The sequence below is a fragment of the Anneissia japonica genome, unplaced genomic scaffold (assembly GCF_011630105.1).
Source record: "Anneissia japonica isolate Jap-2015-1 unplaced genomic scaffold, ASM1163010v1 scaffold29863_len17036_cov106, whole genome shotgun sequence".
NCBI classification, from domain to species: Eukaryota; Metazoa; Echinodermata; class Crinoidea; order Comatulida; family Comatulidae; genus Anneissia; species Anneissia japonica.
The window spans coordinates 1-17,036 of record NW_022742821.1 but is presented as its reverse complement, the minus strand read 5'-3'; the positions used below and the strand labels follow the sequence as shown (position 1 = coordinate 17,036).

The 17,036-nt window shown below is 31.6% G+C and overlaps 1 protein-coding gene across 1 annotated transcript; it reads left to right on the top strand.

The window, feature by feature from the left end:
* Positions 1 to 288: 288 nt before the first annotated feature.
* On the top strand, positions 289 to 15,859 carry LOC117119256 (the record flags this gene model as incomplete). The annotated part of the gene is made up of 11 exons (XM_033264058.1): positions 289 to 349; positions 1,221 to 1,230; positions 5,664 to 5,732; positions 6,305 to 7,426; positions 8,078 to 8,145; positions 8,455 to 8,545; positions 9,549 to 9,626; positions 10,162 to 10,341; positions 11,505 to 11,633; positions 12,054 to 15,017; positions 15,659 to 15,859. Coding segments are annotated over 11 exons (4,973 nt in total), but the record flags the coding sequence as incomplete, so codon positions are not given.
* Positions 15,860 to 17,036: the final 1,177 nt, after the last annotated feature.

The window sequence follows — 17,036 nt, the reverse complement described above, 5'->3', positions numbered from 1 at the left end:
AGGCGCTTCTTAGCCTTTCTGGACAAAACAGCAATAAACCAAACGGCAATATTATAAGTCAAAACAGCAATGATCAAAATGACAGAGAACCAAAAGTAACACTTTTTGACCAGAACTGCATTGCAATAGACCAAAACGGCAGTAAGTCAAAACGGCAAGAAGTAAAAACAGCAAGACCAAAATAAACAAAGACAATTTATGTCGAAACTGAAAACGCGAAAAAAATCAACTAGGCCTAATTATAAATATAAAGTGTAATACGATTAAATAACAAACGGGGCTAAACAGCAGTAGCAGCAATAATAATAATAATAATAATAATAATAATAATGATAACAATACAAATTCAATATTAGAAAGATGGGGGGGGGGAATATATAAGCAAAAAACATTTAAACAAATAAAACTTTCAAATAAAGACAAAATGAGGCTAAACAATTTATCTCATAAAAGTTCAAAAATGCAAAATAAAAATAATGATAAACATTAAAGGTGGGAAAAAGAGCCAATGGCAATATTCAATTTGCCTATCAGGACAACTTTAAAATGATTCCGAAAATTATAAACTGCGGCCCACCCCCTCTGGCGCTTGTTAGTCGCATTGCTTTCACTCCTTTGCCATTTTGGTCTATGCCATTTTGGTACTTGTCATTGTCGTTTTGGTCTGTTGCCATTTTGGTACTTGTCATTGTCGTTTCGGTTCATTGTCGTTTTGGCTATTGCCGTTTTGGTCATTGCCGTTTTGGTTTATTGCCGTTTTGACCTGCTACCTATGAGGCCTAACCTAGGCTAGTTTGTTCAAATCCAAATATTAAACCATTAAATTTGAAAATGGTGTTCGGTCGTTTGGGCCATGACTTTTTGTTCAACCAGGTTGAAATTAAACATCACTGTGTATTTGGTATCTTTTTTAAAAATTTGAACACCAAAAAATGATTAAAATAAAGCCACAATAGAAAAAAAAATTGGATTATTAAAACATTATAAATTAGAAGGTGTTCTGTTATGATAGGATTGTTTAGTCTCATTTCATTACTTCAAGTGCTTAATTATATATTCAATTGAAACATGAAATAACTTGTTACAAATACTGTACGTTTGACTTCATCTAGGAAATATTTATTGGGCCACATTACCAGGCCTTCCAGTATCAATGATGTGGCCTGTTCAGGCCGTCGAATCATCAAACCAGCTGCCCGTATTGGTTTTTTGTTTTTCAGATGATACAGAGTAAGTGCTATTTTTTTAATTTGCTAAATTTTATGAAAAAAGAAAGAAACAAAAAATGGGGATCCTAATTTTGCTGTTGTAAATAGGCTTAGTATACTTAAGGGACAGAGTTATGAAGTAAGTAGAAGCAATTTCTGATATGATCTCGATCATGATTACGTTGTGTGGTGCGATGGCGGTCAACTCGCCTATACAAACTCGGCCCCAGAAAATTCGCCACCTGGAAAACTCCATACTAAATCATCTCACCAAATAAAAAATCCTACTCTAGGCCTAGACTAGCTAGGATGGTATAGGCCTAGCCTTGAAGGGACGAAGGTCCAAATGAAAAACAACGTCGCTCCTTGATAGCTAACATTGTCTATTTAACATCACAATAATTCATTATTAGACCTATAGTTGTTTTTTGAATTGTACTCCACAAATCTCAGCCGATACCTCGAACAACTAGTTAACGTCTCGTATCTACAGTCGTGACGTCATGGCTCGCTGGCACACACTTGTGATGTCTCGCACTTGTGATCAAATAACATGCTGGCTCGCACTTTGGCAACACTCTTTGGCAGTCAACTCGCCCCTAGAAAACCCGACTCGGAAACTTGCCCCATAAAAAAATGTACACTTCCTAGACCATGCAGTCTTCAAAATAAAAATTGTAACCTTTGGTAATCAACTACATTTTCCACATACATACAAATTTTTGAAACTTTATTAAAAAAAACCTAAACCATAATTCACCAAGTGCTATAGACACTTTTTGACAAAAATGAAAAATTACGACTTTGTCACCCAATGAGAAATGTTCTAATATAGACAATGGGTCGTGTCTCATATTATTTGTTATATTTTTATTATTCATTATTTTCACTTGACTCGCATAAATAATTTTGTTCGAAGAACATTTATATGCAGTTGTACTTCGCAGCACTTCACTTGCAATGTGCAATTTCCAGTTTTTAAAGGTTGAATGTCACAGGTCATGAAAGGAAAATCATTTTTAAAATAATCGATTTTTGCCTAAATTTCTCACAGGAATTGTTAATATGACATAGTCAATAAGTTATACTTTTCTAGAATCATGGAAAAAGTGGTAAATTTTCTAAATCTTAAAAGAATAATTTGTTTTAAAATATTTTGGAGACCTCACTACATTGTAGATAACATTAATACACTAGTTATCTGGTTAAGGAGCAGAATTCACAAAAAATGTCATGTGATACAGGAATGGTCATAATGATAGTTTCAACTTGGAACTAAATTTAGGGATGACATGTTTTATTTAAAAGTAATTATTCAAAATGTGCGTGTAAAATGTTTACATTAGGCCTATAGTTTTAAATATGAACTTAATATAATTAATATATATTTTCATGACCTAATTAACTTTACTCAAAGGCAATGCCAGGATATAAAATGGGGTACCAATAATTAAAGTAGATGTTATTCCTCAGTGCTACTATATTTTAGATTAAATAATGAGTACAAAGATAACGATTAACAGTACATATTCTTATTCATTATACTATAAGGATTTTATTGTTTTTTTCTTAATTATTATGTGATTCGATTTGTGAAAATAGTTTTTTTTTTTGTATACATCATCAATCAATAATGAATTTAAGTGCTTGTAAGATAATGTCTTGTAGTTATTTTTTTATAAGAATAATTGGGATTATTTTCGCTTTTATTTTTTATTGTTATTGTCAAAGTACAAACAGGCCTTAACGCAATTACCATGCTCTTTGAATTCGGTTTAAAAGTGTACATTGATATCATCATACTATTTGAATAGTTGGGTAGAGAGAGATAACTGTAATTTAACAATTGATTTCTTTTTTATAGATTTTCTGTCAAGGTTTTACAGCCATTTAAAACAAAATTTAGTCAGTGGAAGGAGAAGGGCATAAGTACTTAAACATTTAATAATTATATATTGTCAGTTTTCATTACCCAATATTGCTTATAAAATAATATTAAGCTTTTCAGTTCATACCTTATGAAGAACAGTGTAATTTATTTCAAAATTACGCCTACATACTGGTTTTAAACTCGCAATAGTCTTAATCATTCAGAGTACTTTATTATGGACCCACATTTTGTGAGTTATTGATGACATGAATTTGTAATTGAAACTAAAATCCAGAGCTGATGCAATGTTAAATTTCATAATTTTAAAAGTTCTGTTCCAAGTTTTGCCAATTTTTTTTTCAAATGTTGTATATTGATTATTTGTATCTTGTTGCTTTTGAAATTGAAGGTTTGTTAAAGTTCCAACTAACAACATCTTACAATGTTATTTGCTGAGGTCATGCAATTTGAATTCGGCAATCATAGTGTTACTTTGTCTATTTTTTAAAGAGCCGCAACCTTCCTACAAGAAGTAAAATATGCAATTAGTAAATGATAGATCATTCCGTGCCAACTCAACAAATGGGATGGCTGGGTACCGTCTCAGATTTTCTTGAAACTCGGATATAATGTGCACCAACATGTCTGACGAACAAATCCAAAATTTAACTTGCCAATTCCAAGTCGTTTAAAAGTTATGGCCATTTGAAATTTTAGGGTCATATCACTTTTTAGCTCTCAATTATGACATATTTGTAAAGTTGCATTTTCAATTAGCCATATCTTCAAATAGAATAAAGATAATTAACTGAAAATTGATATCTAGACTAACTTTTGGCTGTAGAACAGGAATATGACATGACTTTTCGTATACCGGACCCCGTTAGAAAAATTTTGGTTCGTAAATACCCTAACTTATTTGGTTGCGTAATTTTTCTTCCATTTTTAGACTCTATTAAAATACCCAAATCAGTTATTAAATGGGTCTTATGCAACAAATTATTAATATATAGTTGGAAATGTTTCACCACAAAAAATTCCGGATTTTTCAGTAATCATTTCAGGGTGTAATCGTAGGTCAAAAAGTCATTCGGGACAAAAAATACACAAAAATGCCTCGTTTAATAAGCACATAAAGTTGTTTTAGAATTATAAGTTTCATGGGTCTAGGCAAATTATTTTTAATTTTATCGTTATTCAAAAATTAATGTTGTCACATTTACGCACTGATATTTTCACAAATTGAAAAATATACCCCTTTGCAAATCGCTTTTTAAACATGAAGGGATAAAGACACCAAACTGATATTTGGAACATCTGATCATCATATATAATTAATTCATGGTGTGAGTTTTAACAACAAGGGTACTTGCCTACAGGGTCAAAGGTCACCATGAAAACGAGGCATTTTTGTGTATTTTTTGTTCCAAATGACATTTTGACCTACGATTACCCCCTAATATGATAACGGAAAAATCCGGAATTTTTTGTGGTGAGACATTTCCAACTATATATTAATAATTTGTTGCATAAGACCCATTTAATTACTGATTTGGGTATTATAATGGGTCTAACAATGGAAGAAAAATTACGCAACCAAATAAGTTAGGGTCTTTACGAACCAATATTTTTGTAACAGGATCCGGTATACCAAAAGTCATGTCATATTCCTGTTCTACAGCAAAAAGTTAGTCTAAATATCAATTTTCAGTGAACTATACTTTATTCTATTTGAAGATATGGCTAATTGAAAATGCAACTTTACAAATATGTCATAATTGAGAGCTAAAAAGGGGTATGACCCTAAAATTTCAAATGGCCATAACTTTTAAACAACTTGGAATTAGCAAGTTAAATTTTGGGTTTGTTCGTCAGACATATTGGTGCACATTGTATCCGAATTTCAAGAAAATCTGAGATGGTACCCAGCCATGATTTTCTGAAAATTTGTTGGTTGGCACGGAATGACCAGATGTTATTATTTACTGGTAAAATAACACTAAGATCAAGTCTGTACCCCTGCAGGAGCAAAGATGTGCAAGTTTACAATAAATAATTTTTTCCTTCCCCCCCCCCCCCTCTCAACCTCTTTTTTTTTCCAAATTCTATGAAGCATATTGTTGCCATTTAAAATGCCATAGCCTGTATTTAGCTATTAATTGAGACAAATTTTATAACAAACCTTTCTGTTTGGCCAAGAGATCATTATTTGAACAAAATGATTTTTGGAAACCACAACAAAAGTATTTTTTTGTGCATGCTGATTTCCAAATGCATGACCCTGATGTACAGTATATAACGTATTTATTAGTTGTTAATAATCACTTGTTTTGTTTACATACTTTTCTACTTTTACATATTTGTAAATTACTGTATTTAAAAATTGCATATTTACAACACATATTCATGGTCTGTCTTAAGGTCCATTGTGAATCATGATACAACCATAAATTGAAAATCATTTTTTTTTATCTGTTTATATTAACATAACCTACTCAACCATACACTGTTTATATGCACTGCAAGGTTTTTCTAATTTAACAAATCTTGCTGTACCTTAGTATATTAAAATATTTTTTTTCTAGAATCTTTAAAACGGAAACCTGCCACACTTAAGTGCTTCATTGCAGACATTGAATGGGGACTTAAACTGAGTAAGTGTACCGTCACCATCAATAATATTATAGCCATCATGTCTATGCTTTTTATTTTTTTAATACATAGAGTGGCAGTAATTTACTGTACATTATTGTATTTCGGCTACTGTTGCTGAAGTTTCATATGTTACTCTCTGTTTTATGTTTAGTATATACTGTACATATACTGTAAATTGTGCTTATTCCAAAGTGGACTGATACAATGAGAGATTAATTCACTTAATTAATATTTGGCTATAGCCTCCATGGTTCGATTCATGTGGTATGTGAAGTCAAGCGACTAAGGCTTTGTTCAGACTCATGGCTTAACAGTTAGAAAAAGAGGCACTGTATATTTTTACATTTTTACTTACTCATTTCCTACTTTTTCAAACTAATAGCAGTGTAAATCTAAGCTGTCATTGGAGTATTATATATCTTGGATATGAAATTTATATCTATTACCATGTCACTCTTGTAGAGTATGTGGTGTTAATTGCAACACACTTAACCACATACTGTAATGCATTGCAGGTATTTGTGATTAACAGTGTTTTTGTTATATTAATAATGAACAATTTTAAATCCAGTGTTGTGTATTGCAGGTAATGAAATAGACAATCAAGAAGACAATCAAAAGGTCAAACAAGAGGAGAATCAAAAGGACAATCAAGAAGACAGTAAGAAGGAAAATCCTGAGAAAAATCAAAATGACTATCAAGAAGACAATCAGAAGAATGATCTAGAGAACAATCAGAAAGAATTTAAAGAAAATAATCAGAAAGACAACCAAGAGTACATTCAAGAGGACAATCAAAAAGACAGTAAAGAGTACAATCAAGAGGACAATCTAAAGGAGAGTCAAGAATACAATCAAGAGTACAATCAAAATGAGAGTCAAGAGCACAATGAAGAGGACAGTCAAGATTACAGTCCAAAAGATCTAAATAACAGTCAAGAGTACAGTCAAGAGGACAGTCAAATGGACATTCAAGAGGACAATCTAAAGGACAGTCATGAGTGCAATCAAGAGGAAAATCTAAAGGAGAGCCAAGAATACAATCAAGAGTACAATCAAAATAATTACAGTCAAGAGCACAATGAAGAGGACAGTCAAGATTACAGTCCAAAAGATCTAAATAACAGTCAAGAGTACAGTCAAGAGGACAGTCAAATGGACATTCAAGAGGACAATCTAAAGGACAGTCATGAGTGCAATCAAGAGGAAAATCTAAAGGAGAGCCAAGAATACAATCAAGAGTACAATCAAAATAATTACAGTCAAGAGGACAATGAAGAGGACAGTCAATACGACAATCGAAAAGACAGTCAAGAGGACAACCAAGAGGACAATAAAAATGATAGACAAGGGTACAATCAAAACCACAATCAAAATATTGGTCAAGAGAACAGTCGAGTGGAAAATCAAAAGGAATGTCAAGAGGACAATCAGAAGGACAGTCAAAAAGACAATCAAGAGGACAGTCAAGAGCAAGAGGACAATCAAAAGGACAGTCAAGAGTACAATCAAGAGGACAGTCTAAAGGACAGTCAGCAGTACAATCAAGAGGAAAATCAAATAGTAAATAAAAAAAAGAGTGAAGACATTGAAAAGAAAATTTTAGAAGACCAAGTCATTCAAAATAGTAAAAATGACATTGAATATAACAATCAAGAAGACAATCAAGAAGAAAGTAACAAAGCTATTAAAGGTTTGTGTGCCTTTTTAAAATTAAATTTTAGGCAGTGTGTAGCCTGAAAAGGTTATTGTCCATTAGTGACTCTTTACATTAAAATATTCTTTTTTAATACCCAATAGTGGCCTTCTAGAGCTGAATCAGTATTGACAGGGTGCATCTCTTAAGAAGTCAAATTATACACTGATTTTTTTTTTCTTTTTACAAAGGCAATACACCATGATTTACATTTACTGACCTTATACACATGTTTAACCAAGCTTGCTTAATGCATTTTTGTAAAAATATACAAGTATTTATACTGTATTTCTCTAATGAATATATGGCATTTCGCAAGTTTAATTATTATATATTTTTTAGTAGAGTATTCTTCAATGGTTAATATTTGAAATTATTGGTAATATTAGGGCTGGTCTATATACCATGTTTTAGTTAAAATCGATTGTCTAGCAACAAATCTTTTGTGTTGAGGTGGTGGAAATTTTAATTGTCTCTGGAATGATTGTGATACTACTTTTTCCGTCATATTTTCTAGTCATATCTGGCAACATTTGCTGACTTGTTCAAATCATTGGTAATTTAAATGAGTGTAATGATGTCAAGTGGATTTTTAAAAAAAAGCAACACACTTTGTTATGTTATGCACATATATAACTTATTTTTTAGGTCAGCAAGAGAATTTTGGTCGTGGCTATCTGTCATTTGTTGGTTCACATTTGAGTAAAAAAGAACTAGTAAGTGCAAAAATAAAGATGAAAGAGTAATACATTAACAATAAAATTTACTATAATAATAATAATAATAAAAATAATAATAATAATAATAATAATAATAATAATAATAATAATAATAATAGTAAAGTAATAGTAAAATAATAATAATAAAATATTAACAACATTATTAAAAGAAACAATAACACCCACTGTTCATATTGAAACTGTCTTCCAAATTGCTACTCCCACATTGCCAATCTGACAGTAATGGCATCTTTATTTCATATTACGTTGTGATGTTTTCAGTGTTTTTTTTTAAATTATTTTCAGAGTGAAGTTAAAAGACTGGCAAGATTAAGCGAAGGAGAATTCACTGGAACGTTCATTGCAAATAGAACGACACATGTTATTATTAAGACAGGTAATTCAGAAAACATCATCTCTGAAATAAACTTTTATAATTTTAATATATGTGGCAAAGACAAGCCAAACCAGTCACTCGTCGCAAATCGTGTTTCAGAGAAAATGGCCAAAACATGCTGGAATGTCAAATTTTTAAAAATTTATTTTATTGCACTAAACTAACCTTTATATATCTACACATCATTCTATGCTGTTATTTTCCCCATTTTCAATGTTAAAACAACACTTTTTAAGGATTTAAAGATAGTTTCTGCATGAGAAATGCCTGAAATCATAAACTTTCAAGGCTGATTTCTCATGTATTGTTCTTTAAACAGCTGTGTGGTTAAACGCTTGGAACTTCATAAGGAAATGTCCTATTTGAATGATTTTTTTACCATTTTATAGCTATTATTTTACTCTTTAACACTGTATTAATAACTCAAAATCCATTTTTGCGACGAGTGACTGGTTTGGCTTGTCTTTGCCACATATTCTGTGAAACCAATTTTAATCCAGCTGCTGCATACAGTATGTGTGTGTCAAGTTTATAAATTGTTATTGATGTTTAGTAGTTAGAAGTTTTGCATTTCAATGTAACAATGCATTTTCTGCTTTTAAGTGCACCACATGGATTTCTTAACATCTGAACTTCCCAGCATCTTCTGTACTGCAAGAAGTTATTATTGCTATTGATGTTATACATCTTAAATACTGAGATAATATAGGTGTATTCAGTGGGTGTACATACTTTTTTATTAATTAGTATAATAATTGCTGTAACTAGTATAGCATAGATATCATCACAAATACGTTTTCAGCAATTTGCATAATTCAACTTCAGCTGTAGTTGCATACTGACAGCAGCTACAAATGATTGTTGATGCAATATTTTTATATAATAAGTTTGCCAATATTAATGGGTTTGTAAAATTGTTTTGATTTATTGAATTGAGTCTGGAATCTGCCTGTCAACTTTGAACAAATTATATTTGAGTAAGTTTTTTTTTCCCTTTTTTCAGACGCTGACCTTGTATGTACAAGAACTCTTAAGTACTTTCAGGGGATATCAGCCAGAATCTGGATCGTTTCATATTCATGTATGTACAGTATTTTTGTTGGGAAAGATCATTGCATATTCTTATTTTTTTGTTTTTGCACTTTTGATTTTTTTTTGTTTTTTTAGTTTGACACACAACAGCATTCACAGGATGAGAAATATGCCAAGACTTGTACACTAAGTTTCATTATGACGCTTTACTACTGGCGCTGTCTTCAGTTGCTAGAAGAAAACCTTAATGTAATCTTGATTGATTGAACTTAATAACTTTGCTTTGAAAGGCAAACATTTTAACGACCAGTCTATAGAACCAGTCTAAAGTTGCTTGTTGCTGAATTATTTTAAATACTTGTTAAATTATGTTTGATATATTATAAAATACAGATAAAAATTGCTTAATTTTTTTAAATCCATTTTCACTGCACAAAAATACCAACATAAAAATTATGGAAATAAAAGAAACAGTTTAAAATAATTTGAAAGCCAATGAAAATCTTATTAAATACTGATATACTTAATCTTTTTTAATCATTTTTTCACCAAAGCAATATCAAGCAATTTTACTCATTTTACAGGGGTAACAGCTTGTTTGAAGACTGGGTACTTTTTGCCAGAGGAAGCTTATGAAGTAGTAGGCGACGACATCAATGGTGAAAATCACAATGGCCCCAAAAGAGCAAGAATGTGGAAAAAGGAATTACTGATGCACAAATATAAAATATGCCCTGTGGGGGAATATACAGGATTAAAAAAAGGTACTTTTCAGAATCAGTTCAATTAATGTTTGTATATTGCTAAATAAGTTCAATTATTGTTTGTATATTGCTAATTTCAGTTAAAATCATCTCAAACTGATATTTTTATTTTTTGAAGATGTTTTTTATTATGTAAATGTAGCTATCCAAATACATAAATGTTTATTAATATAATTTTTGGAATTTCAGACCTACAGTAAGAGAAACTTAATTAGATAGAAGAGAAAACAAAAATTGCTACCTTTTCATTTTTTGCATTAGAAAATTTTTCATTATTTGAACTACTGCACAGTGCAACATAGCATAATGTATGTTGCCACTTGGATGTTTACTGCATTTGGTATAGACTGAGTTCCAGTCAGTGAAATATGTCTTAGTTACTGAATTGCATTAATTCAATTAATGCACCTAAAGAGTTTCATACCCATGACATTCTGTACCCATGTAATTTATCTTGGGTTTCATGGACCTGGGAACATGGTGGGTATTGTGGCTTGTAACACCTCAAAACTGAGGTGCCAAGAAATGCTTACGATTAGCTTAGTTGCCTGCACACATTAGCTCACCCTCCCTCGATAAACTAACGTTACGTTCTCTCACTATTTTAATTGGATTAACACATTATCAAGGATAAGTGCTGAATGTTTAACACTGGTGTCCTTGGATTCAATTATGGGTAAATGGATTAGTTGCCTTTTTTATGAGGTTTTAATTGTTCTTTACCGCCGAAAGTGCGGTATTCTAACGTTAGTTTAAGGAGGGCTGGTCGGCCTAATGAATTCAAGAAGCCTATTGGCTAATCAAGCACAAACCAAAATCTCACTAGATGTGGATCACATGTACATACAACGTTTTTGATTGTTTGACTCTCGATTTATGTACATAAGCATTAACTAAGGTCCACCAAATAGCTGAATATTGCAATCTAAATGACGTCATTCAAAGTGGGAATTCTTGGTTTTACAATTTTTTTTATTACAACTTGATAGTTCTCTGTTACTAAATGTAAAGACATGCTTGTAATTTTTAACTGCAAAAAGAAGTAGGCAAGTGACTACAGTATGCACAAATTTCATTCATAGTGATTTAACTGCAATATAGACTAAGAACTGTTTGACAATGGTACTATGAACTCTCTATGCAGTATCTATTTTTCCCTACAGATGAACTTAAACTGTTGGTTGAACTTTGTGGTGCAACAACAGTTGTAAATCCAACACTAGTTTCCCCATTAAGTGGTCAGTTACTCTACATTATAGTCCAAGAATATTCAGATAGAGAATATTACAAAGGTAAGATTTTATATTATTTTATAGCTATATATAAACATTAAAAATATGTAATAAATTTTAAAAGTTTAAATCGGTTAATCAATGGCATATACTATATTACTTTTGGTCTCTATGCACTCATCTGTCTTATTCCTAAGAGTCCCATATCTAGCCCACAGGCATCTTTTTAAAGTCTGCTATAGAGACTGAATCCCCCACCCCCACACTTTTTTTTTGCGCTTTATTAAATGAAGTTATTATTATTATTATTATTAATAATAGAGTTTGAACATGGGGACAATGTTTCATATTTTTTATCTAAAAAGGCATGTTGCATAACATGCCAATATTTTGGCTGTGGTTAATGTGCACTTGTCAAACTGCTGGGTCGTTTTACTCGCTTAAGTAATGTTTTTTTTTTTGTTTTTTTTTTTTATGTAGGCCTCTATGAACAATACAAAATACCAGTAATATCACTTGAATGGGTCCTGGACAGTATATCAGCTTACTGTATACAGCCAATTGAAATTTATGATTTGTCTGGGATAAATGAATACATAGATCTTGATAATGAGGAAGACAATAATGAAATCCATCCTGGCATTAACAACGTTCCAGATACGGGAAGTGAGTTTGTAAGCCCCATAATGCAGGTGACAAAAAATAGTGTTAAATGCCAAAACAACGATGAGCATCATACAGAACACAAAAAACAAAAAATGTATGAAGTGCAACAAGTAGATGATAAGAATCTTTCGAATGAAAAAGATGAAAATTTTTCTACTGCTAGCATGAACATTCCAGAATCAAAAATATCATCCGAGTCCAGTGTAAGCCCTGTAGGCAAATATATTCCAGATACGGGAAGTCAATGTGTAAGCGCTGAAATGCAAATGACAAAAAGTAGTGGCAAACGCAAAAATGAAGTTGAACTACATAAGGGACACAAAAAGAAAAAAATATATGAAGTGCAACTGCAACAAGTAGATATAAATCTCTCGAATGAAGAAGATGAAAATCATTCTACTGCTAGCATGAACATTCCAGAATCAAAAATATCATCCGAGTCCAGTGTAAGCCCTGTAGGCAAATATATTCCAGATACGGAAAGTCAGTGTGTAAGCTCTGAAATGCAAATGACAGAAAGTAAACGCAAGAATGAAGTTGAGCAACATAAGGGACACAAAAAGCAAAAAATAAATGAAGTGCAACTGCAACAAGTAGATATAAATTTCTCAAATGATGAAAGTGAACATTATACTATTTCTAGTGGTAGCATATATAGTCCAGGAGTAGAAATTTCATCAGAGTCCAGTGTAAGCTCAGTAATAGTAAAAATTAAAAAAGATGGATCTAAGTACAAGAAGAAACATGACAAGCAAACAAAACATAAAAAACAAAAGGATAAGAAACACAGAAAGCATAAGAAAAACAAGAGAGAGGCAATTATAGAACTAAGGAATGAGGATGATGTTGGTGCAGGATATGTTAGTGGCTGCAGTAAGAAACACAAGAAACAAAAAGCTTATGAACATCAGTCAGTCATCAATATGAAAAGAGATGAAGATAAAGTCTATCTTAGGTGTGGTGTATCTGCTACTAAATGCAACAAAAATGAGAAGCACAAAAAACAAAAACATAGTAAACACAAGAAACATAAAAAACACAAGAAACAAAAATATAATGAAGTTCAACTGGCACGTAGAAATAATGATGGCAAAAGGATTTGGTCAAAGAAAGACTTTTGTTATTTTTGTGGAAAGGCTGATTTCAAAATATCACGCCACTGGTCCATTTGGCATAAACATGAAATATTAATAAATGAAATTGAGAGTCTTCCTAAGTTATCTAAATTAAAGCGGGAAAAGATAGCATTCCTTCGAAACAGGGGTAATCTTAAAAACAATTTTATAGTTTGGGAAAGTGGTCAAGGCAAAATCGTTCCACGAAAGAGACCAAGATACAACGAGGAGGCCACAGAATACTTACCATGCGAATTTTGCAGTGGCAGCTTCAAAAAAGGTGGACTATTAAAACACCAAAAATCCTGTTCACAGAGGCATGGAAGAGAAAAACATAGAAGAGTACAGTCATCGGCAAACATGATGATTCCCTGCAGAAATTCTGGAGAAATTTCAGATTTACTAAAGACAAAAGTTTTATCCCGGATGAACTTTGACAGTATATCAGCAGGAGTTAGAAAGGATGATGATATCCTAGCATATGGATCAAAGATGATTAAAAATCATCCTGAAGAGCACCAAGCGCTCTTAGTATCTCAAAAAATGCGGGATTTGGCTAAATTGGTTTTAGCTGTTTCTGTCGCTGATCCCTCAATAACAAGAATAAGAGATTGCATCAATCCAAACAAGTTTGACACAGTTGTTGCTGCCGTAAAGAGCGTTGCACAGTATTCTGAAGAAACAAACAGCTACAAGGTACCTTCTTATGCAAGAAACATTGGTTTCGAGATAGACAAAATAGTAGCACATCTAAGTTCTGAAGCAATAAAAAAGGGAGACAAAACACTTGAAGATAATGTTAGGAGTTTCAAAGATGTCAAACTGTCTGAATGGAGGAATGAGGTTACATTTTTGGCTCATCACACATTGCAGTCACGAAGTAGAAACAAAACAAACCTGATTCCATTAGCTGAAGACTTGACAAAGCTTGCTAAATATCTACAAAATGCCATACTTGAGAAGACGAACTTACTTAGAAAAAATCCAACTTGCCCATATGAGTGGCAAGACTTATGCCAATTAGCATTAACCCGGGTTTCCTTGTTTAATAAAAGACGGAGTGGTGAGACTGAAAGGCTATTACTTGATGATTATAGAAAAGGATATAACAAGCAGGGTGATGATGTTCCAGAAGAAGTATATACGAGCTTGACAGAAGTGGAAAAGGCATTGGTGCGAAAGTTACTGAGAATAGAAGTTAGAGGGAAAAGAGGAAGAAATGTTACTATTCTATTAACTAAAGAAATGGTGTCAACCATTAACTTACTTAATGAATCTAGGGGTACTGTTGGAATAGCTAAAGAAAACCCTTATGTGTTCAGTAGGCCTTTTTATGGATCTGTATTCCCAATGAGAGTGAGTGAATGCTACAGGAAATTCTCAAAAGAAAGTGGTGCTAAAAACCCAGATGCTGTTAGATCAACAAAGCTTAGAAAGCATATTGCTATCATGTCACAGATACTATGTCTCCAAGAAAATGAGTTGGATTTACTAGCCTCATATATGGGCCATGATCTTCGAATCCATAGAGAATTTTACAGGTTGCCAGAAAACACCCTACAGTTAGCAAAAGTTTCTAAACTGCTAATAATGATGGAACAAAAAATGGTCAGTGCCTACAAGGGAAAGAATTTGGATGAAATTGATATTTCATTGGATGGAAGTAAGTTTGATATTACTGTGTTGAATTTTATAAATTATAGAATAATCTCTTAATGTTAGTAAATATTCAGGTACTACTGTAGTTTTTTTTAAATTTTTTTTTAAACTAACTGCTGGCAATAATGATAATTTAAGTAATAATAAAAACTAATATAGTAGAACTTTAAATTGATATTTATTATTAAGGTATTATGTAGCATAACATTTTTTAAGGTTTCCATAAAAATAAAACATTAATTTATTATATTTAATATTTTGTTATATGTGACAAACTAAAACTAATACAGCAATTGGGAAAGCATAAACTGTCAATACTCATTAATCACCTTTTAGTAATTCAAAAATCTTGAACAAAATTACCTCAGTAGTGAAACTGAAATTTAGTACTGTAATATTTATACCTGCACAATTTTTATAAATTTACATACTTGCTCAAACCATTGGCACTTGAAATTAAAGGACTATCATTGGCATATCATATATCTTGAAATTCAAAATTATGTATATCAACACAACATTCTAGTATGCTAATCAGAGGATATTAGTACAACCCACTCAACCACAATGTATTTATAATTTGGTCGAGTATTTATTATCAATATTATAGTGATAAACATTAAATCCCATGTTGTGTGTTTGCAGGTAGTGATGAAGAAAATCAAGAGAACAATCAAACAGACAATGAAGAATGCAGTCAAATAGATGATCAAGAAGACAATCAAATAGAAAGTAAAAAACCCAATCAGGCTAACAACGAAGAACACAATGAAGGGGAAAAGGAAAGAGACAGTGACGAATGCAATGAAAGAGATATTCAAGAGGACAATCAAAGAAATATTCAAGGTTTGGAAGCATCTTGAAATGTACTTTTTGTTCAAAACATTGATATTGGAGACAACTTGGATTTCATCTAATGTTGTTCATTTTGGGTGATGTTTTACACAGGCATGTTGTAAATGCTGCCAATAAATCAGTCTTCTCTCAAATATTGTACATACATCAAAACCATTTATTGGTTTCTAATCTCTAACTCTTCCTCAAAATTATTTTAAAACCTGCAGTCTGGTTAGAAATTATGGTAATTAACACTGAAAGCAATAAAGAAATACAATACACGCCATTTGATTTTTATTTTGACCTGTGTTATGTCCTGACAGAACATTTATCGAAACACTAAATCTCATACAATAGTTTTTTTGTTTTTTTTTCTTATCATTACTTGGAGTGTGTATTATACTTTGAACCTGACTGCATCTTGATTTCAAAGATTTGAGCAAATAATACCTACATTTCATTATTCATACTAGTTACAATTTACAGAGTAAACATTCATTGGTCCAAAAAGGCAAATTTGCTTTTTTGGCAGGCTCAATTTATAACATAAAAAACTCAAAAATAATATGTGGCAAAGACAAGCCAAACCAGTCACTTGTCGCAAAAATTGATTTTGAGTTATTAATATATTAAAGAGTAAAAAAAGAGCTATAAAATGGTAAAAAAAACCGTTCAAATCCGACATTTCCTTATGAAGTTACAAGCATTTAAGCGTACAACTGTTTGAAGAACAATATATGAGAAATCAGCCTTGAAAGTTTGTGATTTCAGGCATTTCTCATGCAGAAACTATCATAAAATCAATAAAAAGTGTTGTTTTAACATTGAAATTGGGAAAAATAATAGCACAGAATGATGTATAGATACATAAACCTTAGTTTAGTGAAATATAATGGATTTTTAAAAATTTTACATTCTAGCGTGTTTTTGCTATTTTCTCTGAAACACAATTTGCGACGAGTGACTGGTTTTGCTTGTCTTTGCCACATATATGGAGTACTACATGCTACATTTGAGAAGAACAAATACATTAAATTAAAAAAAAATAATACAAATATTTACTGATAAAAAATTGAAAAAAATTTGACTGAGAATGCAAAATAGCCTGTTGTATATGTTGAATTGGAATTATTAATATTAAGATAATTAATTTTTAATTACTAATTATGCATGACTATTAAATGTA